Source organism: Lipotes vexillifer, unplaced genomic scaffold (genome assembly GCF_000442215.2).
Source record: "Lipotes vexillifer unplaced genomic scaffold, Lipotes_vexillifer_v1.1 scaffold921, whole genome shotgun sequence".
NCBI classification, from domain to species: domain Eukaryota; kingdom Metazoa; phylum Chordata; class Mammalia; order Artiodactyla; family Lipotidae; genus Lipotes; species Lipotes vexillifer.
Window position 1 is genome coordinate 1422556 of NW_006787800.1, and position 25412 is coordinate 1447967.

General features: G+C 42.7%; 1 protein-coding gene across 2 annotated transcripts in view; it reads left to right on the top strand.

Annotated features, from left to right (window-relative positions):
• The window catches only part of GCLC (glutamate-cysteine ligase catalytic subunit), a 38618-nt gene extending 20624 nt beyond the window's left edge, over positions 1–17994 (top strand). Inside the window, exons 4-16 of one of the 2 annotated variants that reach the window (XM_007460801.1) lie at positions 1186–1299; positions 2873–2931; positions 3057–3190; positions 7869–7943; positions 8420–8536; positions 9614–9752; positions 10174–10286; positions 10765–10857; positions 11155–11259; positions 15632–15713; positions 15790–15893; positions 15977–16097; positions 17168–17994. In XM_007460801.1, the coding sequence (XP_007460863.1) occupies positions 1186–1299; positions 2873–2931; positions 3057–3190; positions 7869–7943; positions 8420–8536; positions 9614–9752; positions 10174–10286; positions 10765–10857; positions 11155–11259; positions 15632–15713; positions 15790–15893; positions 15977–16097; positions 17168–17379 (1468 nt within the window). In that variant the 3' untranslated portion in view covers positions 17380–17994. The remainder of the gene's footprint in view (positions 1–1185; positions 1300–2872; positions 2932–3056; positions 3191–7868; positions 7944–8419; positions 8537–9613; positions 9753–10173; positions 10287–10764; positions 10858–11154; positions 11260–15631; positions 15714–15789; positions 15894–15976; positions 16098–17167) is intronic. The other variant, XM_007460802.1, reaches the window with a different exon arrangement.
• Positions 17995–25412: the final 7418 nt, after the last annotated feature.

Sequence of the window (25412 nt, forward strand, 5' to 3'; positions counted from 1 at the left end):
CCTTACATCCACAGTTATGATAAGGGGAGTTTTATTTCTGGATCAAGAGGGAGAGCAAGACTCAGTTTCTTCAGTGTAAACAGGGTGATTCTCTTTCCGTAAACAGGTGCAACTGTAGTGTGGCCCAGTAACCCAAACAGTGGTCATGTGACTGTTTACATTTAAATCAATCCGACTTGTATACAATGAGAAGTTCAGTTCCTCAGTCTCATTCACCTCCTTCTACCTGCTCAGTACCCATCTGGGCAGTGCAGGTCGTGAGCATTTCCATCCCTGCAGAGGTTCCGTTGGACGGTGCTGGTCTGGAGGAAAAGTGGGGCTGGGGGTGCGGGTCTGAGTCCTGGCTGCCTGCTTCCTGCCAAGTACACACGTGCTTCTCCAGCCTGATTCCAGTCAGCAGAGAGACCCCCAGATCTCAGTTTGTCACTCTCTGCAAGGGCTTTTCCTAAGGCTGCAGGCTGTCGGTGAATAATATACGGAGCTGCTGCAGGAACTCTGAGGAGCCCCATCATAGCTGGGGCTGTTTTCCAGATAAGATCGGCAAGTTCAGTTGTTGTTCACAAGGCGAACATGGGCGGCCAGTTTTATAAAAGGTGAGGTTGAAAATAAGGCACCAGCTAGTCTTGGCTCCCAAGCCAGAAGTTTCCCACTGCTGATCTACACCCTGCTTTGTTTCTCTGTTGGAATTAAAGCTCTTCCTCAGGTCAAGTGAGATAATAGGGTTGGGTTTCAGCCTCCAGAGGGAGATACTGGGGATGGACAGGGTTACCGGCAGAGAACCTGCCTGATCTGGACGGATTCATGAGGTGCCTGGCAGAGGCAAGAAGCAGGAGTCCTGTCCCAAGTCGAACCAAGCTGATGGGGAGGTGGTGGTGTGCAGGGGTCAGAGCTGGTAAAGGAACACGCCTCAGAAACCGTGTGGGGGAAACAGCCAAGGCAGCCAGGACGTAAATAAGCGCTCTGCAGGCGCTGAGTGGACGGAGGCTTCTGATGAAATCGGCAAAAGGGCTGCAGTCACAAGAGAAGAGCTTGGTGAGCAAGACAGACTGCAAAGGCGTGGCTGCAAGGGGCACAGTGTTTGCAGAACACCTGTGTGCCGGACCCCTGAAAAAGGCAACGTTACACATGCATGTTTTTAATCCCTGAAGACAGATTCTATCTCTTTAGTTCTTCAATTTGTTGTAGATTAGGCTGCCCTGGGTTCACGCTGCCCGAGTTCAAGCCCAACCCAGTGGAAGGAGGAGCTTCCAAGTCCCTCTTCTTTCCTGATGAAGCGATAAACAAGCACCCGCGCTTCAGGTGAGTGTGTGGATGACTCAGATCCCTGGATCCCTGCCCTGGGGGTGCAGTGTCCCTCCCAGAGTCATTACTGAGCGGTTCCTGAATTCCAGCTCCTGTGGTAATTAACCAGAGGAGCCCACAGACCCACAGCTACGCCTGTTCTCGGTCCCCCAAGGCTGCTCGATTGGTGCTGCTTGTTTCCAGGCTGGATCTGCCTGTTTTCCAAGTGATCCTAAAGTTGTTCACTTAGCCACAGATGCATTTCAATCCTAGTTCTGTTAACACCTGTTTGGAGAAGCTTTCTTGTCATCAGTTTTACCTTTTCCTCCTCTGAAAATTACTGCCAGTATCTGTGGTCTTCTCATCCCACTCCATATACCTTGACAATAAGGTAAAATATGTACAATACCTGTGTATATAGTAGGCACGCTCTACCTTCTGTTCCACTAACTCCTAAGTCTGTTAGTCTGTAGTTTTAATTCTAGGGTTTCAGGTTGCTTCAGGGCCCACACCAGTCTGATCTCAGCTTTGTACCTTTGAGTCTCACCTGTCATCCTGAACCCGGGCTCCTGACCTAGAGTTAGGGACCTGTGACTTCTCAGTGTTCATTCCTGTAACAGGTCTGCACACCCGCTATATGCAGAGTCCATGGGGAAGATAAAGACATATAAACATAGTTTCCAACATCAAGTGTTTATAGTGTGCCAAGGGGAAGGTGGAGATATTCAGCTGCAAGAAAAGGTAGATTATGACAGGTGTCCAAAGATGGTAACACCAGAGAGAGGAAGGTGCTTCTGACTGAGGGGGTCAAAAGCAGGCCTCCTGAGAGAGGTGGCATTTACACCATTGACAGCAGCACTGCCCAGTAAAACCATAATGCAAGCCACATGTGTAATTTTAGTAGTAATTTTGTAGCCACCTTAAAAAAGTGAAAAAGGTGAACTTATAGTGTATTTTATTTGACTCTATATATCCAACTTGTGACCAGTATTTTTTAATTATTAAGTTTTACTTTATTTCTGTACCAAGTCTTCAAAATGTGCTGTGTGTTCACCCTCAGAGCACATTTTAATTAGGACTGGCCGCGCATCCAGTGCTCACAGCCACAGCTTGCCTAGGGGCTTCTGGATCAGACATCGCAGGCTGGAGGATAGTATTAATGCTGCAGGATGGGTGGAGGGAGTGATGAGGTTCTGAGGTCCAGAGATGCCCGGGGAACATGAGTACCACAGTTTGGCTTAAGTCTTTGGACTTAGCATGGAAAATGTTAGAAACATAAGGTGAGGCCAGACAACGGCAGACCTTGAACACTTGAGCTTGGTTTGGTGAGTCACACGGAGCCGGGGATCAGGGCTTGGGCAGGAGAGAGAATGACATTCTCAAACAAGAACCAGAGGACTTGGTATTAATGCAAAGGCTTCTTTCAGGAAATCCCCTCAGTCTCTCGGTCCACATGAATTTTCGGTAGGGATGTCTTAGAGGATTAGTTTGAGGGAGGATTTCATTCCATGTACTTGCATATTGTCAAATTCTTCTTTTGCATGATGGTTCTTAGGTGACCAACTTAGGACATTTGTTGTCTGTTTTTTAGTACCCTCACCAGGAACATCCGGCACAGAAGAGGAGAAAAGGTTGTCATCAACGTCCCAAGTGAGTCTACAGAGGTGGCGGGTGGGAGAGGACCCCCCCCCACCATTGTTGTTAATCCTCGACTCTCACCTATTTCCTCCTCTTTTCTTTCTTTCTTTCTTTTTTTTTTTCAATTAATACTGCAGTATTTAAGGACAAGAATACACCATCTCCATTTATAGAAACATTTCCTGAGGATGATGAGGCAGCAAAGGCTTCTAAGCCCGACCACATTTACATGGATGCTATGGGCTTTGGGATGGGCAATTGCTGTCTGCAGGTATCATTTCAAATATCCAGAGAGGCAAGCTGTCCTCATCTGCTTCTATTTTTTAACTTCTTTTCTTTATATGTGCATGTTTCCTTTTTAAAAATCACATTTTAATCAGGTTGAAATAGTAGCTAGTACTTCTTTCTGAAAACCAATGAAGTTATCTTAGTAAATTCACTGGAAATTATCTCTGGACAGAATTTACAGAATCTACAGTTCACTACAAAGACATAGTTGTTAATGAACTTAAAAGGTGAAATATTCCGCAGTCACTGTCTCTTTTCTCTCTGTGCCTAATTTTTGCTGCCATCTAGTGACTAGCTTTGAGATTGTAAACATTGCTCAAATCTTATCATTTCTGAAAATGAATTCTGGATGCACTCCAGTGAGCTTGTGATCCAAGGGAAGGATTATTTGGACTTTAAATTTTTATTTTCCTGCAAGGCCATCTAGTGGTATAAGAAGAATAAATATTTAGCAGCCCATGTTTGCCTTGCCCCTGGCTAAGTTTCACAGGAGGTATTGTAGAATAGCCTTTCTCTCAATGACTTGGTTAAAACTTCCCCTGGATCTAATCAGATTACTGGCACCTGTGGCAGGGATGGTGTCCCACCTCACAGGGGACCTGAAGCGGGGAGCAGGAACCCCTCGGGCTGCCCACAAGCCTGTGTCTGGGCTTTAGCTGTGACTTCTCAGGTATTTGGGTAACTCCCCTTCTGGTCTCGGTTTTCTCAACAGCTGAAAGAAGGGTTTATATTAAGGCTGCTTCTAGGTCTGTCTCTGAGCTAATATTCTTTAATTGTTTTTGTTAACAACAGTATTGGTTTTAACCTTATTTGTTTAAAATCTTGTTAGAACAGAAGTAAAAGTGGCACAAAATTAAAAGTTTCAAACTGAAAATTTCAAAAGAAAAAAAGAGGGCCTCTTGGGCTTCCCTGGTGGCACAGTGGTTGAGAGTCCGCCTGCCGATGCAGGGGACACGGGTTCATGCCCCGTTCCGGGAAGATCCCACGTGCCGCGGAGTGGCTGGGCCCGTGAGCCATGGCAACTGAGCCTGCGCGTCCGGAGCCTGTGCTCCACAACGGGAGAGGCCACAGCAGTGAGAGGCCCGCGTACCGCAAAAAAAAAAAAAAAAAAAAAAAAGGGGGGGCCTCTTGTTATTATCCAAGGAGATTTTATCCAGTTCTGATTATTTGCTGATTGGAGCAGTGTGAAGCCTGACCCCACATGAGCACCCCCCAGCCCACCCCCAGCCCTCAGTCTGCCTGCCCTGCACACAGCTGGGGACCCAGCATCCCATCATGCAGCAGGCAGCTGCACACAGACACATACCTTCTTGCACATGTATCTTGAATGTGTTTATTTTACAACTATGTATAATCAAAATTGAATGCCAGAGTCAGATTTTTACATGCTAAGTGTGTTCAAATAACCATGGCCAAGGATACCATTTCCCCTGCTTTCCCTGACTTACATAGGTGGTATAAAGTGTGTCTTCCAAAGAAACCTAGACTATGAGTTTCCTTCCAGATGGACACACTTCATAAAAAAGAGACCTGTTGACTTTTAACTGCCTTATCTGCTTCCCTATCTTAATTCCATATATTTCTAAAGAGAACCATTAAGCTCTAGAACTTGGAGTGCACAGCTTTAAAATCTGTCAGTGCTCTTGGAGGACCGATTGCCTTTTTTTCTTGGGTTAATATTAAACCAGGGTGTTTTGCCATGGACAGCACAGTTGCCCCATTCCAAAGGGATAGTCTTTCCCTTGAACACTGTGTTTACACAAATAAATATGTCCTAATGGTAGGTAGTTTACATTTTTATTGCTTGTAGATACAGTTTTCCATCCAGTTTAAGCTTTGTCATGGGTTTAAGGTTGTTTTCTTTTTCTCAGTGGTGTGTCCAGCCACTCCACTTTCAATACTCCACTTAAAAGTCTTTAGCATGTAAGTATATGGTAAATGAGACAAATTCCATCAATCACCACAGAAATCTCTGCTTTATCTCTTAAGCGGAACACTAGAAACTACTTATTACAATAAGGCAAAAAAAATGGTTTCAAAGTTTTTGTTTGTTTTTTAAGGTTAGTGAGCATCTTACTGTACAGAACAAAGTACTTCAGCTATATTCAAATTCTTGGCTCTTGGTGGGGGGGACTTTGCAGGAATCATTTAATAGGTTCATGCACATTGTGATAGGCTTTCCCCCCATCCCCAAGAAAATCCTATGGCTTCAACACTGGGTTCTGGACAAATTTTAGATATTTAGGTTTCTAACATCAATTTTTCATACTTTCTCTTTTTTTTCCCTCATCAGTTTCCTAGTGACATTGCTTCTCTTCTTTATATGATACTTTAAAAGGATACCAGAATCCAAAAGTATTCATATCTTTTTAAGGTGTTAAGAACTCTTTTTTTTCTTCCCCCACTAAAGCCATTACCACAGTGATGTCTCAATGGCTCAATCAGACCTGGGGTAAAGAAGCTAGTTACTAAATATACTTAGAATAACTAAGTCGTATCACTGTTCTAACTCGGCTATTGAATTCCAATTGCCAGTTTTCTTAAGCATAATTTTCTACGGTTGACTTTTTCAGAATTTGCCTGTGAATTGTCTAGTATAAACTAGGCCATCTAAGAGAAGCCAATCAAAAAACTGAAAAGAAAAAATGCTTATCGTAGGATCTTCTTAAAAACAAAAATAACAGACTCTAAAATAGCTAAGAGTAACTCAAAAAAGGACCTAAATAAACTGAGAGATGTATGTTCAAAAGCATTCAGCAGTCAAAACACTTGGGGGAACATTTAGGTATTCCTGATCTCAATCCATATAAGTTTGGGCTATAGGGTCAGCTTTTCAAGTATCCCACCGTTTTATAAAAATAAAACTTATCTTTGCTCCTGTGTTCTCCTTTTTAGCACCCTCTTTCCTTCAAGATACTCTATTCACTTAATAAATATTAAGGACTAAGTGGGTGTCAGACCCTGTCCTACACACTGGGGATAGAGAACCGCAAGGCAGACCCCAGCCCTCCTAGGGCTTACACTTTAGGGGGTGGGGTCACAGCAGATAAGCCTGTAAATACTCTGCTCGCCATCTCCCCCACTTCTCATTTAACTCTTACCCACCCACAGACAAGCTGATTTCTGCATTTCCACCTCTTGGCAGAAACTGCCCTGGTTTGGGTTATTAGTGACCTGTCAGTTCTTCTCAGTTTCTGTTTTCACCTTTGACATTCTTGCTCCTTTACACCTGTGACACAGCTCTTCTCCATGTGTTGAATTAATTTGTAATGGCTGGGTACCTATCATTATGTTTTAATGAAAATATAGCACTGACTTAATAATTCACATAGAAATGGTAGGAAAGTCAGGACACAGTAAATGGTCTGAAACATTGCTTTCTGTAGTCAGTCACCACACTGACGTGAAATGCCATGAATTCAGCAGTTAGACCCTTGAGTCTCCAACAGAAGTCCTCTGCCATTTAAACAAAAGCCAAAACAAAACAAAGAAAAGCAAAATTGAGACCTGGCTAAAACTACTGGAACTAACAGGTTGCGATTAGAATAGTAAACATTCACTCAGCTGCTAGTTCAACTGTTAAGCACTTAAATTATTTACTGCACCAACACAAAATCCAAACTGTCATTATTAAATAACAGCGGGACATGAGAACTGTTCCCAGTTTGCAGTTATTACGAATGTGCCAACACAACCACAGTTTGCGTTCCTTGCCCCTTCCGCTGCCCCAGCCCTGCAGAGGGCAGCACTTTTTTTTTTTTTTTTTTTTTTTTTTTTTTTTTTGGTTTCTTTTGGGTAATTGTTTTGAGAGGATTTGCACTAATCAATTACGTGATCTCCTTCTCTGTCTAACTCTTAAGTCCTACTTACCTGGCTTGTGCGGGCTTCTGGGGCAATCTGCCCTTCTTAGTACATCATCTGGACCTACTCCCCAAATACTTCTCCAGCTCAGATTTTTCTTCCTGGCCCAGCCCTGGAGACCAAGCCGCTTACAGGGCTGTTTCGCTCTTCCTTGGCCTCATAAGCCCGTGTGTCCTGGCGCCGCTGCTTCCCATCTGTCCGAGGAGCACCCAGGCCAAAACCCAGGTCGCTCCTCAGTCCTCTGTGCCCACTGGTCACCAGGCCTGCTTTGGCCCTGCTGTGCCTCTTCCCACCAGACTTCCTCAGTTTTTTCCTGGACAGTTGCAGTGTTTTAACTGCCCTCTCTTCCTTCCTCCAGTCCTGCCCCCTTCCGAGCTATCCCCCATTGTGCCACCAGTGAACTCTGAAACCCATCGTTCACATCTCCAGATCCCCCTTTTGTACCAAAATGTATACAAGCCCACAGATGTGGATGGGCAGCTGTAGAAGGAAATAAGTCAGTGGAAGAGGAAACGCCTGGCTGAACTTCATTGTTAATCTAGGTCTTATTTTTCTTTCCTGACTTCTTAACCTTACTTAACTTTGGAACATGGTTATTTATAGTAGATGTGAACATGATTAAAGCCATTTTCTAGCAAAATTCATCCGAGACAGCTCTTAAAAATCCTGTGTTCAATGTTGTCATCAACGGAATGACCATCACATGCCATGACCAACCACCTTCCTTCTCAGACTTGGCTCCTTGTGGAGGATGGTACTGATTTTGTGTTGTTGTTTAATAACTTGGGATTCTTAAACAGGTAACGTTCCAAGCCTGCAGCATATCTGAGGCCAGATACCTTTATGATCAGTTGGCCACTATCTGCCCAATTGTCGTAAGTAGAAATCACACCTAATTTTAACTACTTCTTTGTATAAAATAAAGACCTGCACGTGCAAAATTTGCTGACCATGTACTATATTTAAGTCCAGTTAAGACTTCATTTAGAACTGAACTAACATGAATAATATGCAGACTTAGAGCTAATGGATAAGAGTCTAACCTGTAGAGTTTACCGTTGCCAGTAAAGGCATTTTAGTGTTGAAGTGTCGAGCTTGAGCGTAGCCGTTTTCCCCCTCCCATCCCGCCTGTCCTCACGGTATAGAGAAGATGATTTAAATGAATCAGAGGCAAGGATTGGAGTCACTTCTGGTGTGTTTCACCATGAGAAGGCAGGTGCAGTAGATGTAGTAGAAACCTGTAGGGGTTGCATAAACTGATTGTTCCAGACCAGAGGTAACTGCATGGAGCTTTTTCCAGCATGTAAATGACACTTTGAACTTGCAGGTGCTGACTTCTGTTTGTTTTTAGATGGCTTTGAGCGCTGCGTCTCCTTTTTACCGAGGCTATGTGTCAGACATTGATTGTCGCTGGGGCGTGATTTCTGCATCTGTAGATGATAGAACTCGGGAGGAGAGAGGACTGGAGGTGGGAGTGATTTTCCTTAATAGTCTTTTAAGTCCAGCAGGTAAAATGGGGATATTGTCACTACTCACGGTTTTGAAGTCGCCCTTAAATTTTTATCCTGAGTGGGTTAGTCACACATGGGAAGAAGGTGACAGGTTATCAACCTGTCTTTGGCTCCACAATGTGTGTTTGGGGTGAGAATGTAGGAAATGTGATTTGGTTGGGGGCGGGGGGGTTAAGTTAATTTTCAGCATTTGTTGAAACCAGTATTTGTCTTACCTTCTAAAATTAGTAGTACAATTTTTCTATATTTTGGGAGTCAGTGCTGATGGCTGTTTTTACCAGAAAGCTTTTTGGTGCTACATGAGTGCTTTGTCTGTGGTGCTCTCTGTTGTGGAAAGTGTGATCTGTTGTCAGGTTCTTTGGCCTGTTACAGAGGGTTAGGTTTGCCTAATAAGGGTAGGTTTGTGCCTCTTGTTTGCATGTTGAACTGCATCTCTCCAACCAAGACTGTGCATCAGAACCACCTATAGAGATCTTTAAAAATAAGTACCCAGGCCCACCCTAGCCCAGTGAGTAAGTATGTCCAGAACTGGGACCTAGACATACATGTTACTAAAGGAGCCCTCACAGGTGATTCTGATGTTCTCGACTGGGCTGCCCTATTGATGCTCTGCTCTTTATGTAATTGTTCATAAATTGTTGAACATGCCTTCTAAGTAGAAATAAACTCTAAAGCAGAAATCATTTTAATAGCTTTGTTTTACATTATAGTTTTATAGTTTTGCTTTCAACATTGGCATTTTCCTATCTTAATGAGAATGAAGGTGATCCACTTTAAAAAAAAGAAAAAGAAAAAAATATATATTTAAGTCATATCAGAAAACAGGCTACTTAAATTGTCTCCAGATTTTTTTAATATAATTTTTCTAATACTTTTCAGGATTAACTAGCTTTTTTTGGGGATCTCGTGTTCAGGTTGGACAGTTTTATGTAATTACATATATAGTATATAGGCTTTTAATATAATTACTTGGGGCGTTAGTTTGTTTCCACATCATTTTATATGGCATTCATTTGTATTTTTTTCAATTTTAGCCACTGAAGAACAACCACTATAGGATCAGTAAGTCCCGATACGATTCAATAGACAGTTACTTATCTGAGTGCGGTGAGAAATACAATGACATCGACCTGACGAAAGACAAAGAAATCTATGAACAGCTTTTGCAGCAAGGTGAGCCTCTGTTCCTTTTGTCTAGATTTGATTGTAAGCCTTTAGTTCTTCAAATCCCTTTTAAATTCCTTTGCTGACTCCTGGCCTGGCTTCTATTTTTAGTGGGAAGTCTCTTAACTTTTCTCATGAGGCTGCTTGTTCTTAAAGTTTCAAGTTCCAGATACTTGTGAGATCTTGACTTTTAGCAAAAGGAGCTGACTTTGGAGGTCTGTCCCTCGGTCCACAGCTCTGCCCCCACAGGCATTGTGTAACGAGCGAACACACTCCATAGGATAAAATCCTGGGAGACACGAGAATCCTGCACAGCCCAGCCATTTCCTAAGTTTCTAGATGCCCTTTCTTCAGACTTCTCGAGCTGTCCTGCCGTCTTTCTGGGCATGGAGAACAGCTCTGAAGTGAGTGATGTGACCTCTCTCTGCAGGCATCGATCATCTCCTGGCCCAGCACGTGGCTCATCTCTTCATTAGAGACCCGCTGACTCTGTTTGAAGAGAAAATCCACCTGGACGATGCCAATGAGTCCGACCATTTTGAGGTATCTGCTCTGCTTTGAAGGCGTTTCACTTCACTATCTAGGGTGGAGGCCGTTGTCTGGAGGGACAAGGAGTTGATGACAGTAGAAGCCTCCATGACCTCCATGACCCAGTGCAGCAAAGATTTTAAATTGGTTCAAGTACCCTTATTTTATGATTCTTACTCTCCGGTTCTGAATTTTTCATTGAGTATTTTCTCTTGTTTTCATAGCAATGAAAAATGCAAATATGCTGCACAGAAAAATAACACGACCGCTTCTTTCAGGACTGCTATTGTGTCACCTGACTTCCGTTAAGCACTTGCTGTTTTGTCTCCCTAGCAGGTCACGCTCCACGAAAATCTTAAATTGTACCTTTTTGTATTTGTAAATTGAAGAGCATTTGGTATGGACAGTAAACAGCCTGCTTCACGTATTAAATATCAAATCATCTTAATACCTTACTGGAAAATTGGTTTTATTCTCTGCTTTTTGAATACAGAATATTCAGTCCACAAATTGGCAGACAATGCGATTTAAACCTCCTCCTCCAAACTCCGACATTGGATGGAGAGTGGAATTCCGGCCCATGGAGGTACGCAGCCCGTCGGCAGGAACCGACTTGGACGCACGCGTTCCCAGCCACCTGTCACCCACCCGCACCCTTGTCAGAAGCTCGGGTTACTTGGAAGGCAGCACAGATCACGTGTGTGCGTGTTACACGCAAGTGCAGCAGCTCGGGAGGACTGCTTCTGAGAATAGATTGTGGGCAGAGGCTTCCAGACCCAGGTGGGAGGTTAGGAGATGCTTGGGAAAGACATGACCCTCAGGGGCCTCTCAGGGAGGAGCTGTTTGCACGGTGGGCCCCTAATGTCTCGGGCCCCGTGTCCAGGTTCAGTTGACAGACTTCGAGAACTCCGCGTACGTGGTGTTCGTGGTGCTGCTCACCAGGGTGATCCTTTCCTACAAACTGGACTTTCTCATCCCGCTGTCAAAGGTAAGGACGAGTTTCAGTGTAGGGCTGGGTGTCTGTAGGTTATCATCCATTGCTCATTTATGTATAATAATTGTTTCAACTCTGACCTCACTTAGGATTGTTCCTCCCTTAGAATAAAATGCTCTCCTTCCACCCTATTTTTTTTTTCTTTTTAAACCTAAGTTTATGCTATAGATTTTGGTACCGTTTTGGTGGAGACTCCTGGAAAACAATGTTAATAGTAGCTCCTTACTCAGCCCATTTGGAAGCCATTTAGGGTTGCATTTGAACAATCTCTAGTTTCTAGAGGCTTTTGACTCAAGATGATGGCGGGACGGATTCCCACAAATGGGTTTCGTCCTGTCCAGTCCCAGGCCAATCACAATATTAGACTCAGGACGGAGGGACGCGTAACTTCGGTAGTGCAGGGAATGGAACCAAACTGGAGAGGTTTCTGGAGAACATAGTTGGCGCTGCACTACTGGATAAACAAATCTGAATCAGCCTCAGCCCAACAAAAACCAAGAAGGAGCTTTCTGGAAGCAGTTTCCCGGCAGAGCCTTGGAACAGTTCCAGGCTGTGAGGCAGCAAGGCTGGGGGCCGCGGGGCAGTAGCCAAGTGAGTATAGAGACCTTTGGTTCCTGGCCAGTGGGTCTCTTGGCACAGAGAGTGGCTGGGAAAGGCTGCCGGGCAGAGTGAGGGTCTACCGGGGCTCAGGGCTGGAGGGAAGAGAAGCAGAGCTGCCCTGTCCCATGAATAAAGCTGCATAGCCCAGCATCTGCGCCTCCCCCGCTCCACCCTCCTCGAGGGGCTTCTCCAGCCTGCACCTCCCTCCACCACACACACACGCGCGCACACACACACACACATACACACACACACACACACACACACACACGGAATGTGGTACAGCCACTGGGGAGATGAACTCACGTAAGGGGGGTTCACGTGAGCTGCCAGTCCAAGCCTTTGCTTATGAAATACATTTGACATGCGTGTAACGTATAGTCAGTTCCTCCGTATCCGAGAATTCAACCAGCAGCAGATCATGGAATACTGTAGTATTTACTGCTGGAAAAATCCTCATATAGGTGGACCCACATTGTTCTGGGGTGAGATATAGATGTCTGAAAGTCAGTATAAAATTGAAAACTTTTAAAGAGAAGAGCCCATGGGCCTGCAGAGTATATTATCCTCAGTGAAATACAGTTAATTTTTTTTTTTTTTTTGGCCGTGTAGCATGCGAGCTCTTAGTTGCCTGACCAGGGATCAAACCCGCACCCCCTGCAGTGGAAGTCCAGAGTCTTAACCCCTGGACCGCCAGGGAAGTCCCAAAACACAGTTAATTTAGAAACTGGAAATAATTTTTAAATAAATTCTCATTAGTGCCCTCGAAGAAATTCTAGAGAAAGGTCACATCTTAAATAAACAAGCCCTGTGGACCAAGGAACATTTGGAACGTAAGAGTTCTCAGAAACAAGGGACATGGTAGCCACACTCAGTATGCTTACCAGTAAGCAGGTGTGGTTGAAGATCAAAGTCTGTGATTTAGGGGAACCAAACTGAGATTCATCCCAGCAGGATGGCAAAGAAACAGAGATTATGGGGAAAAGGATGAGAGGATTTCTCTGGAAAGTTCAGGGTTTGTATCAAAATTTAGAAGAAGAGAACAGTCTATACAAAAGAGATGTGAGATACAATAAAGAAAATAAAGAAATAGAATTTCCCCTGAGTGAGAGTCCACTGAGGATGAGACAGAATTATTCAAAGAAGAACCCAAGTCTAGGAATTTCTGAATCTCAAAGAGAAGATCAGTTGTCCAGACAGGAGAGAAAATTAGGATACCTAAACTTTCTGCCAAGAGGGAGAAGAAAATCAATTGATATCATTTCTCATCTACAACATTAAACACTAGAAGAGATGGCGAGATGTCTACAGAATCCGAAGGGTAAAGAATTAGAGCAATGCCAGCCAAACTAGTCTTTAAATTCTAAGTGATTCTAACAAAAAAGATCAAGTTACGACTAAAGTAAGCCAAAAATCTTATCTAGCAAGGGGATAGTGGAAGGAGGGGAATGGTGGATACTTCTTAATGCTTGACATTTGGAGAGAGAATTTCAAAACTACTTGTCTAAAAGTAAGAAAGACCACTAATAGTATAGAAATAGAATTTGTCGCCTTTAATCTCCTAGCTAAAGAGGTGGGAAAAAAAGCTTCCTGGTGCCACAAAAGTGGGTCTGGGGCCATGGCCGAGATAAGACATTATGGTCCAGAGAACATACAGTGGTAAAATAAGATGAAAACAAATTTGAATAGACTAAATTCTCCTATTCAAAAGCTAAAACGGGTGATATAGCAATGTAATGGTACATGTTGTTTGCATAAAATATACTTAAAACAAGGACAGACGTTGACAGTAAAGAGCTCCATAATGACCTTTTAACAATTCAGGAAGGGCAAAGTCTTAACAGACAAAATGTGAGAAGGTCTTAAATGAGATACAGGAAACAATTTTATATACTCTTTCAAGATAACATTAGAGCCATTTTCTTTTTTTTAACATAAAGTGTAGCAAACATTTCTCAGCAGCATAAGAAGAATTTAAAGGCACTGTAGTACGGTGGGTAAGATGTGGCTTCCAGGTGAACACTCAGTTCATAAATCACTTGCACTACTTACTAGCTTTTTCACCTGGACAAGTTAGTTGTCCTCTCAGTGCCCCAGTTCGCAGGTGTAGAACAGAGACACGTGGGCTGTCGTAAGGCCATGTGGGGTTCATGGAGTAAGTCACTTAGCAGAGTTTCTGGCGTGTTGCTCAGTAACTGACAGGCCATATAATCTAAGAATGAGAAAGGCCACAGGGGGATTAAATGACACAGTTAATAAGCTTGGTTGTGTCGCCTGATCACAAATCTTATACCATGGCACACCTTTTTTAAATGCCCTGAGGAAGAATAACAAAAATTAATTAAGGAAAATTTTCACTTCTCAGAAGTAGACACTGTATAGGATACATTCCCACCAAAGCTGAACAAGAAAATGTTCAGGAAACATTTAACTATTGGAAATTTTAAATCGTTTTCCTAGTAGGTTCTAGATTAAGTCAAAACTAGAATTATAGATGCAAACTAGTATATATAGAATAGGTAAACAACAAGGTCCTACTGTATAGCACAGGGAACTATATTCAGTATCCTGTGATAAACTAGAATGGAAAAGAATACATATGTGTATAGGTAAGTCACTGCTGTACAGCAGAAACTAACACAATATTGTAAATCAACTATACTTCAATAAAGTTTTTTTTAAAAACTAGAATTATAGATTGTTTAGGAAAATGATGCCGGCAAAGATAATTTCTAAGGGAAAATCACACCTGAGTAATTAAATAAGAATCTAAAGAGCTGTAGTAAAATTACAGCTTTTTAAAAGGAATTCATAAAAGCAGAAATTAAAACTGATGATCTTTGTGAATTTTTGTCAAGACTAAGAAAAATACAAACGTTATTAGAAATGAAGCCAGATGTTCCTAGCCATGATAGAATTTTAGATTGCTTGAATATGTTCCTGTATCTAGATTAATCCAAAGGTCATATGTGCCTTAAAACAAAAGAAGTAATGGTAGGAATTAATCAGTGTGAGGGGGCAAAGCTAAGTAATCAAAGACTCTGTACTGACTATCCCTCTTCAGCATGACCTCTGACCTGTGTCCGTTTTGTATATGGAGAGTCCCCTAAGATTTCATTATAGAAATAAGGGACTACTACTAAAAAGTTTTAAAAGCTCTACTTTGAGGGTCTTAAAAAGTCACTGGAGAAATGGAGAATTCACAAATAGGGGTTGGGGTCTCCTGAGGGAGTGGGCACGGCAGAGCCGCAGGTGGGCAGGCAGCATCGGTGACCTGCCCTGGGAGGGGTCCCCTTATTCCAGATCCCACAGCCCGCCTATGAGGCAGCAAAACCCCAGAGGCAGGGAGGGCAGAGCCCTCAACTCCAGGTGGCAGGAGAGGCAGGAGAGTGAGTCTGGGCTGTGAGGAGGGACCAGCCGCCTGACCTCCCAGTGCCATAGATTCATCCCAGGGTGTCTCAAGGGACCTCGAGGGGCAGCCTACATGAGTGTAAGTTTCGCATTGATTTTTAAGGTAAGCTTCTCTTAGAATTGACCCGTTGTTATTAAAAAGCACATCCCAGCAGTCTGGGGTTGAGGGACACAGCCCCACATGACAGTGCAAAGTCTTATCTGGCCGCCAGCAAGCGCTGGCTGTGGGAGGCTTCTTCCCAGATGGGTCCAGACCATGAGGTGAGCGAGGCACCACAGCCCCCAAACGCGCCGGAGCGGGAGTGCCCTGACTCGGCAATGTTCTGACTTGGCTGCGATGGTTTTCCTCCTTCAGGTTGATGAGAACATGAAAGTAGCACAGAAGCGAGATGCCGTCCTGCAGGGATTGTTTTATTTCAGAAAAGATATTTGCAAAGGTACTGCCTTCTCTTGCATTTTTGGGGTCCCAGTAGGCCACACGGGCCACTAACACCCTCTGCGCCCCTCTGGCAGGTGGCAATGCCATGGTGGACGGCCGCGGCAAGACCACGGGCAGCACCGAGCCAGCAGCCGAGGAGTACACGCTCATGACCATCGACACCATCATCAACGGCAAGGTAGGGCCCGCCCCCCAGCCCCTCCCCCCACCCCACCCCCCGCCCCCGGGGAGTCGGCTGACAGCGCACCCCGCTTCTTGCAGGAAGGCGTGTTCCCCGGGCTGATCCCCATCCTGAACTCTTACCTGGAAAACATGGAGGTGGACGTGGACACCAGATGCAGTATTCTGAACTACCTGAAACTGATTAAGAAGAGAGCATCCGGTATGGCATTCTGCGCTTTGCTTTTTAAAAAATCTCTTAACGTAGGCAGAACCTCACAATCTTACAATATTCAGTTTTTAAAGCAGTCTTTTATTAAAGTATACGGTATCCTAAATCAATGCATTTTTCCACATTGTACCATCTTGGCGGTTGGATACACCTTGTAATCTTTGACAGTCACAGTTTGATTAGCAGTGCTTTTTTTTCTTACTGGTTCATACAGTAACGCTGCATCTTTAAGCCGATGGCCTCTTAGGCAACGAAATACAGTATCTGGATTGCCTGTTCGACATTTATGCCCGACTGTGTGTGTCGTGAGGCACCCTGGGCTCTTTGCACAGTGAGTCTAAGCCCGTCATCAGGTTAACTAATAGCACAGCTAGGACGGTGGCCCTCCAGCCTGCCTCCCTACAGGGGCGCCCTGGAACCCCACTTTCACAGCTTTGAGATCATGGTGGCTGGGGAGATGTCAGCCGTGACTAAGAGGACAGTAGCAGTGGCATCTGTATTTTGCTTGAGGCTTCTGTAAAATTTCCAGATCCACAAAGGATATACCCCGCCCCCCAAATGCTGTATCTGCCCGTTTCTGTCTTCATGCATCTACTTTTCATTATTCTCTCCGCCTCTTTGATCAGATGGCTCTGGGGAACTTGGGGGCCCTCCTGTCCCGGGGCAGTCTCGTGACACTGGCAATGGGCAGGACTTGGCCAGATGGGAGAACTTGGGCTCTAGTCCACACACGTTGGCTCCTGTGTCTTAGAGCCGGCAGCATCACCATGTGGGTGGCATCTAACAGGTCCCATAGCAGTGAGATGTGTGTGTTCTCGCTGCCTGCCTGCAACATGAAACGCTTCCCTGGGAGGAATTCTTCAAACATTACAGCCACGCAATACAGCTCGTTCCTGGCCCCTGCCACGTGGCTACACCAGAAGAGGCCACACTGATTCTCCTTCAGGATTGTATTATGTGGGCCAATAAATGTCAACTCACGAAAGAAAAAAAACCAAACAAACAAACAAAAAACACTACCATTAAGTTGTTGAAAACAAAAAAAAATTTTTTTTTTTCAGGAGAATTAATGACAGTTGCCAGATGGATGAGGGAGTTCATCGCAAACCATCCAGACTACAAGCAAGACAGTGTAATAACTGACGAGATGAACTATAGCCTTCTTTTAAAGTGTAACCAAATCGCAAATGAATTATGTGAATGCCCAGAGTTACTTGGACCAGCATTTAGGAAAGTAAAGTACAGTGGAAGTAAAACTGACTCTTCCAACTAGACGTCCTGCAGAAGGAGGAGTGCTTCACCGTGTTAGTGAAGGACTGACCGCAGGATCAGCCCGTGTGCATGGTGTGAGGACCAGATAATAGCACTGCACTGTTTCTTGCGCTGCTCGGCAGAAGTGGGTTTAGGCAAATCTAGAGTTTATACAGTGTACATGTACATAGTAAAGTATTTTTATGATTAACAATGTATTTTAATAACACTGTATCTAAAGTCATTTGTGAGCTGGCTTGTACATTTTTCAGTTCTGACTCTGGAGCAACTACTGTGGAAACGGTTTTGTAAATGTAACTTCCTGATGACTATACTATATCTGCATTCCAGAGTTTAAAATGTTTACTGTAAATTTTGGGGTTTTTTAAAAAGACTTTACCTGGACCTGATTCACTGAAATCTATCACTTCACCTTGAAAACAGTTTGTCCTGCTAATTTTCTTTGAGTCATCTCCTTTGGCATATACATGAAATCACTATTGAATCCACCAAAGTGCTTTGAGGGGAAGCTTAGATTTCCGGCACCTTATCTATGATGATTCTTTTGTAATTGGAATAGCTAACCCCTCGGTAACCCTGTCCCAAGCTTTTCCCACTAAACAGAACCCACTGAACTGACAGTACTTTCTGTCTACGTTTGCTAATTTTGGCATCAAGTTTGAAGACAACTCTGGAGAAAGACTCTGAGTTCACGTGTAGTGATTATTGGGGGTAATTTTTTTATGGAAAAAAGGGGGAGAATCGTTTTTCTTCTTGTACATACCAAGAGGAATGTCAAAAATGCCACCAGCTCTTCTGCTGTGGTCACCTGTTTATTCTGATTGCGGCTGTCTACTTAAATTTTCAAATCAAACGCAGCTGTTGAAGTTTTTGTTTTGTTACTTTTTCTCTAGTTTCCAGTAAGCATATTACAGACATTCTTCTAAAAGCCATTCACTCTAGATTTTACCTGGGGATTATTCTACATACTACTTACCTTCTCTGTGAAACTCATAAATCATGATATGCACTATGTTTTGTGAATCAGGACCCTAAATGTTTAATTGTAAATAATTTAAGTTTCACAGAATTGTTAGAGCTTTTTGTTGAAGTTTTTTTTCCCCAGTTAGTTAAAAGTCTTAAAACTGCTTCTGAAAAAACTATGTATAGTAGATTATGCAAACTTTACAGGCATAAATATCTAAACTGTCATGCTAATTTTAAGAAATTGCCATAAAGCTTCAGCTAAACCTGTTTATGTATAGATACTAGGGTTTGTGCTATATTTCATACATGCATTTTGGAGGATTAAAGAACACCTGTTTTTCCTTTGCAATTTGCTTGTGTAAATTCAGTTTATAAAAAGGCAGTAAAGTGTGGTATGAGGAAATAAAAGAATGGAATTGGCATTGTGAAACCTCTTGAATGTGTGAGTTCTACAACTAAACGGATGGTGGTGAGGGTTGTTTTTTTTTATTAGCCCAGATATGCCAGGAAATAATTGCTTCATCATGATCCTCAGCTCCTTCTAGAAAGACTCATAGTGATGAAAACAGATGCCTCACCTCCCTAGTAGCTGTCAACCCCTGTGGGGAGAGGAGAAATGACCGCTGGAAGTGAATTTTTCTTTTACTCCAAACTGTCGCTGTGCCCAGTCAGTGGTCACATGGTGAGTTACAGGTAAATCGGGCTGTGTGTGCACTGGAGTGCTGTCCCGCTCAGACTGGCTCAGCAGGCCCTGCAGAGAACTGTTTCCAACCCATGTCTTTGGACTCACATCCCTCTCCTACCCCCAACCCCTAGTTCATCTTGTCCACCCACTTTTCTCAGCTTCATCTGCTTGTCTACTTTCATCTGAACGATCCTAGGGCAGGGTCATTGTCAAACTAATCTGCATACATGTCTCTTACTGAAGTGCACCTCTGGCTCTGTGGGTCTGACATGGGGGCCCACGTTCCTGCATTTCTAAGAGGCCCCCACGTAATGCTGACACTGCTGGTGTGTGGGCCACGTCAAGTAACAAGGATTTAGATCACTTCTGTACCTCAGACACAAATCAATTTCAGATCACTTCTGTACCTCAGACACAAATCAATTCTAAGTCTCAAATGACACTGGTCTTCAATTCGAATGTATGTATCTGAAAACCAAATAACGGCACCCTATCTATATCCAAGACAGAAAGTACCACCTTTCATAAGCTTTCCTGCCTGAACTCAGCTGAGGGTTCAGGGCTTTGGGAACAGAACGATGAACACTGAGATAAGCTATTTCCTTGGTGGAAATAGCTGCGGCTGAGCCCGGACCCTCACTTAGAACACAACTGGCCCTAACTTAACCCATCCAGTCTCCTGGATTAACAAGAGGTTTCCTCCTGGTCCCAGGCTGCCTCTGCCCCTGCCACCGGCTCCTCCCTGAGGCTGTTTGTGAGCCTTCTGTCCCTCAGTGGAGGGAGCTGGGCTTAGCCGCCGCCTTCTAAACCACCTACACAAAAGTTAACTAAGAGTGGAAAGTGTGGAAACCCAGGATGTGGTGAGAGGTCATGTCTCAGGAGGTTTCTTGGGGATCTTGCAGAAGAAAATGTGACAGTATCCTTCAAGCAGATGGTGGTGTCTGACGTGGGGGAAGGGATGTGCGATGTGTGCCTGGGATGCGTGGGCGTCAAGGCTCTCGGCTGGGAAGGGGCCCCTTTCAGAACTGTACATAGGCTGCTTCACTGCAAGGTTCTTGGGGCTGCTGCTAATGAATTTTCCATTTAGGTTAAGGCTCCCCCTGGCTTTCCCTGAAGATAAGCTACTGAGATCTACCAGCTGCTCTCTCCTCTCCATTATGCTTTGGTGTAAATATTTAACATTCCCTGTAAAAACTTCGGAACATACATGCCAAGTGATATTTAGGAAAGTGTAAGTTGGAAGGGAACTCATGAGGTCTGGACTGGACGTGAGGAGGCCTTGGTGGGTGACCTTGGCTGGGAAAGATACACTCCTCCAACTATTTGCATTTTCTTGGTAAGTAGAGGCTGAAATTGGCTGGGTAGTCCCTAAAGCCCCTTTCATTCTTAACATTTTATGAAATGAAACATTATAAAGTTAAGTATGGATGGTGCATTAAGAGTAATGGTGCCTCCAGCTTTGATTTCAAACCATATTAAAAAGCTGTGGTAATCAAATCCGTACGGAATTTGGAAAAACAGGTCAATGGAACAGAATAGAGAGCCCAGAAATAAACTCACATATATTTGGTCAATTAATTTACAACAAAAGAGCCAATATACAGTGGGGAAAGGACAGTCTCTTCAATATATGGTGTTGGGAAAACTGGACAACCACATGCAAAAGAATGAGATTAGACTACTATCAATATTCACATCGTACACAAAAATTAACTCAAAATGGGTTAAAGACTTAAATGTAAGACCTGAAACCATAGACTCCTAGAAGACAACATAGGTGTTAAGCTTCTTGACATAGGTCTTGATGATGATTTTTTGAATCTGACACCAAAAGCAACAAAAGTAAAAATAAGTAGGACTACATCAAACTAAAAAAATTCCTTCGCAGCCTTCAAAAAATGAAAAAGCAACCTACTGAATGGGAGGAAATATTTGCAAATCATGTATCTGATAAAGCGGTTAATATCCAAAATATATACAAAAATTCATACAACTCAATAGTAAAAAAAAAAAATCCCATTAAAAAATGGGCACAGGACATTTTCCACAGGCTTCCCATTTTATTTACTCCTATGCTACCCTGAAAGATGCCCTGGGTACACCGTCCTCGTCAGTACCTTCCTCCTAGGACCCAAGGCATTCGGCCTGATCATCTGCAGCCTCATCCTTTAAAAATAAAGTCCCGTGACGCCATCCTCCCACCCCGCCCCCACCAGCTGCCCCCTTGCTCCCGGGGTCCAGAGGAACAGGAAGCCAGGGTCCCGGAGTGGCTGGTGGGTGGGCTGCATCCACCATTAGCCCCACCAAAGAGCTGGGTAGGCTCCAGTGCTGGGTCAACTCAGGCCAAACAACCAACAGGGAGGGAACCCAGCCCCACCCATCATCAGAGAAGCAGATTAAAGTTTTACTGGGCTCTGCCCACCAGAGAAACATGCAGCTCTACCCACCACCAGTCCCTCCCATCATGAAGCTTGCCCAAGCCTCTTAGATAGCCTCATCCACCAGAGGGCAGACAGCAGAAGCAAGAAGAACTACAATTCTGCAGCCTGTGAAAGGAAAACCACATTCACAGAAAGATAGACAAAATGAAAAGGCAGAGACTTTGTACCGATGAAGGAACAAGATAAAAAAAAAACCAGAAAAACAACTAAATGAAGTGGAGGTAGGCAACCTTCCAGAAAAAGCATTCAGAATAATGATAGTGAAGATGATCCAGAACCTCAGAAAAAGAATGGAGGCAAAGATCGAGAAGATGCAAGAAATGTTTAACAAAGACCTAGAAGAATTAAAGAATAAACCCCTAGAAGAATTGAAGAACAAACTAACAGAGATTAACAATACAATAACTGAAATGAAAACTACACTAGAAGTAATCAATAGCAGAATAACTGAAGCAGAAGAACGGATAAGTGACCTGGAAGACAGAATGGTGGAATTCACAGCTGTGGAACAGAATAAATATAAAAGAATGAAAAGAAATGAAGACAGCCTAAGAGACCACTGGGACAACATTAAAGGCAACAACATTTGCATTATAGGGGTCCCAGAAGGAGAAGAGAGACAGAAAGGACCCGAGAAAATATTTGAAGAGATCACAGTTGAAAACTTCCCTAACATGGGAAAGGATATAGCCACCCAAGTCCAGGAAGTGCAGCGAGTCCCATACAGGATAAACCCAAGGAGAAAGACACCGAGACACATAGTAATTAAATTGGCAAAAGTTAAAGACAAAGAAAAATTATTGAAAGCATCAAGGGAAAAACAACAAATAACATACAAGGGAACTCCCATAATGTTAACAGCTGATTTCTCAGCAGAAACTCTACAAGCCAGAAGGGAGTGGCATGATATACTTAAAGTGATGAAAGGGAAGAACCTACAATCAAGATTACTCAACCCGGCAAGGATCTCATTCAGATTCGATGGAGAAATCAAAAGCTATACAGACAAACAAAAGCTAAGAGAACTCAGCACCAACAAACCAGCTCTACAACAAATGCTAAAGGGGCTTCTCTAAGTGGGAAACAAGAGGAGAAAAGGACCTACAAAAACAAACCCAAAACAATTAACAAAACGGTCATAGGAACATACATACCAATAATTACCTTAAACGTGAATGGGTTAAATGCTCCAACCGAAAGACACAGGCTGAATGGAGACAAAAACAAGCCCCATATATATGCTGTCTACAAGAGACCCACTTTTCAGACCTAGGGACACATACAGACTGAAAGTGAGGGGATGGAAAAAGATATTCCATGCATAGGGAAATCAAAAGAAAGCTGGAGTAGCAATTCTCATATCAGACAAAATAGACTTTAAAATAAAGACTATTAGAAGAGACAAAGAAGGGCACTACATAATGATCAAGGGATCGATCCAAGAAGAAGATATAACAATTATAAATATTTATGCACCCAACATAGGAGCACCTCAATACATAAGGCAAATACTAACAGCCATAAAAGGAGAAATCGACAGTAACACATTCATAGTAGGGGACTTTAACACCCCACTTTCACCAATGGACAGATCATCCAAAATGAAAATAAATAAGGAAACACAAGCTTTAAATGATACATTAAACAAGATGGACTTAATTGATATTTATAGGACACTCCATCCAAAAACAACAGAAAACACATTTTTCTCAAGCGCTCATGGAACATTCTCCAGGATAGATCATATCTTGGGTCACAAATCAAGCCTTGGTAAATTTAAGAAAATTGAAATTGTATCAAGTATCTTTTCCAACCACAATGCCATGAGACGAGATATCAATTACAGGAAAAGATCTGTAAAAATTATAAACACATGGAGGCTAAACAATACACTACTTAATAACGAAATGATCACTGAAGAAATCAAAGAGGAAATAAAAAAATACCTAGAAACAAATGGCAATAGAGACACAACGACCCAAAACCTATGGGATGCAGCAAAAGCAGTCCTAAGGGGGAAGTTTATAGCAATACAAGCCCACCTTAAGAAGCAGGAAACATCTCGAATAAACAGCCTAAGCTTGCACCTCAAGCAATTAGAGAAAGAAGAACAAAAAAACCCCAAAGTTAGCAGAAGGAAAGAAATCGTAAAAATCAGATCAGAAATAAATGAAAAAGAAATGAAGGAAACAATAGCAAAGATCAATAAAACTAAAAGCTGGTTCTTTGAGAAGATAAACAAAATAGATAAACCATTAGCCAGACTCATCAAGAAAAAAAGGGAGAAGACTCAAATCAACAGAATCAGAAATGAAAAAGGAGAAGTAACAACTGACACTGCAGAAATAAAAAAAATCATGAGGGATTACTACAAGCAACTCTATGCCAATAAAATGGACAATCTGGAAGAAATGGACAAATTCTTAGAAATGCACAAACTGCCAAGACTGAATCAGGAAGAAATAGAAAATATGAACAGACCAATCACAAACACTGAAATTGAAACTGTGATTAAAAATCTTCCAACAAACAAAAGCCCAGGACCAGATGGCTTCACAGGCGAATTCTATCAAACATTTAGAGAAGAGCTAACACCTATCCTTCTCAAACTCTTCCAAAATATAGCAGAGGGAGGAACACTCCCAAACTCATTCTACGAGGCCACCATCACCTTGATACCAAAACCAGACAAGGATGTCACAAAGAAAGAAAACTACAGGCCAATATCACTGATGAACATAGATGCAAAAATCCTCAACAAAATACTAGCAAACAGAATCCAACAGCACATTAAAAGGATCATACACCATGATCAAGTGGGGTTTATTCCAGGAATGCAAGGATTCTTCAATATACGCAAATCTATCAATGTGATTAACCATATTAACAAATTGAAGGAGAAAAACCATATGATCATCTCAATAGATGCAGAGAAAGCTTTTGACAAAATTCAACACCCATTTATGATAAAAACCCTGCAGAAAGTAGGTGTAGAGGGAACTTTCCTCAATATAATAAAGGCCGTATATGACAAGCCCACAGCCAACATCATCCTCAATGGCGAACAACTGAAAGCATTTCCACTAAGGTCAGGAACAAGACAAGGTTGCCCACTCTCACCACTCTTATTCAACATAGTTTTGGAAGTTTTAGCCACAGCAATCAGAGAAGAAAAGGAAATAAAAGGAATCCAAATCGGAAAAGAAGAAGTAAAGCTGTCACTGTTTGCAGATGACATGATACTATACATAGAGAATCCTAAAGATGCTACCAGAAAACTACTAGAGCTAATCAGTGAATTTGGTAAAGTAGAAGGATACAAAATTAATGCACAGAAATCTCTGGCATTCCTATATACTAATGATGAAAAATCTGAAAGTGAAATCAAGAAAACAATCCATTTACCATTGCACCAAAAAGAATAAAACATCTAGGAATAAACCTACCTAAGGAGACAAAAGACCTATATGCAGAAAATTATAAGACACTGATGAAAGAAATTAAAGATGATACAAATAGATGGAGAGATATACCATGTTCTTGGATTGGAAGAATCAACATTGTGAAAATGACTCTACTACCCAAAGCAATCTATAGATTCAATGCAATCCCTATCAAACTACCACTGGCATTTTTCACAGAACTAGAACAAAAAATTTCACAATTTGTATGGAAACACAAAAGACCCCGAATAGCCAAAGCAATCTTGAGAACAAAAAATGGAGCTGGAGGAATCAGGCTGCCTGACTTCAGACTATACTACAAAGCTACAGTAATCAAGACAGTATGGTACTGGCACAAAAACAGAAAGATAGATCAATGGAATAGGATAGAAAGCCCAGAGATAAACCCATGCACATATGGTCACCTTATCTTTGATAAAGGTGGCAGGAATATACAGTGGAGAAAGGACAGCCTCTTCAATAAGTGGTGCTGGGAAAA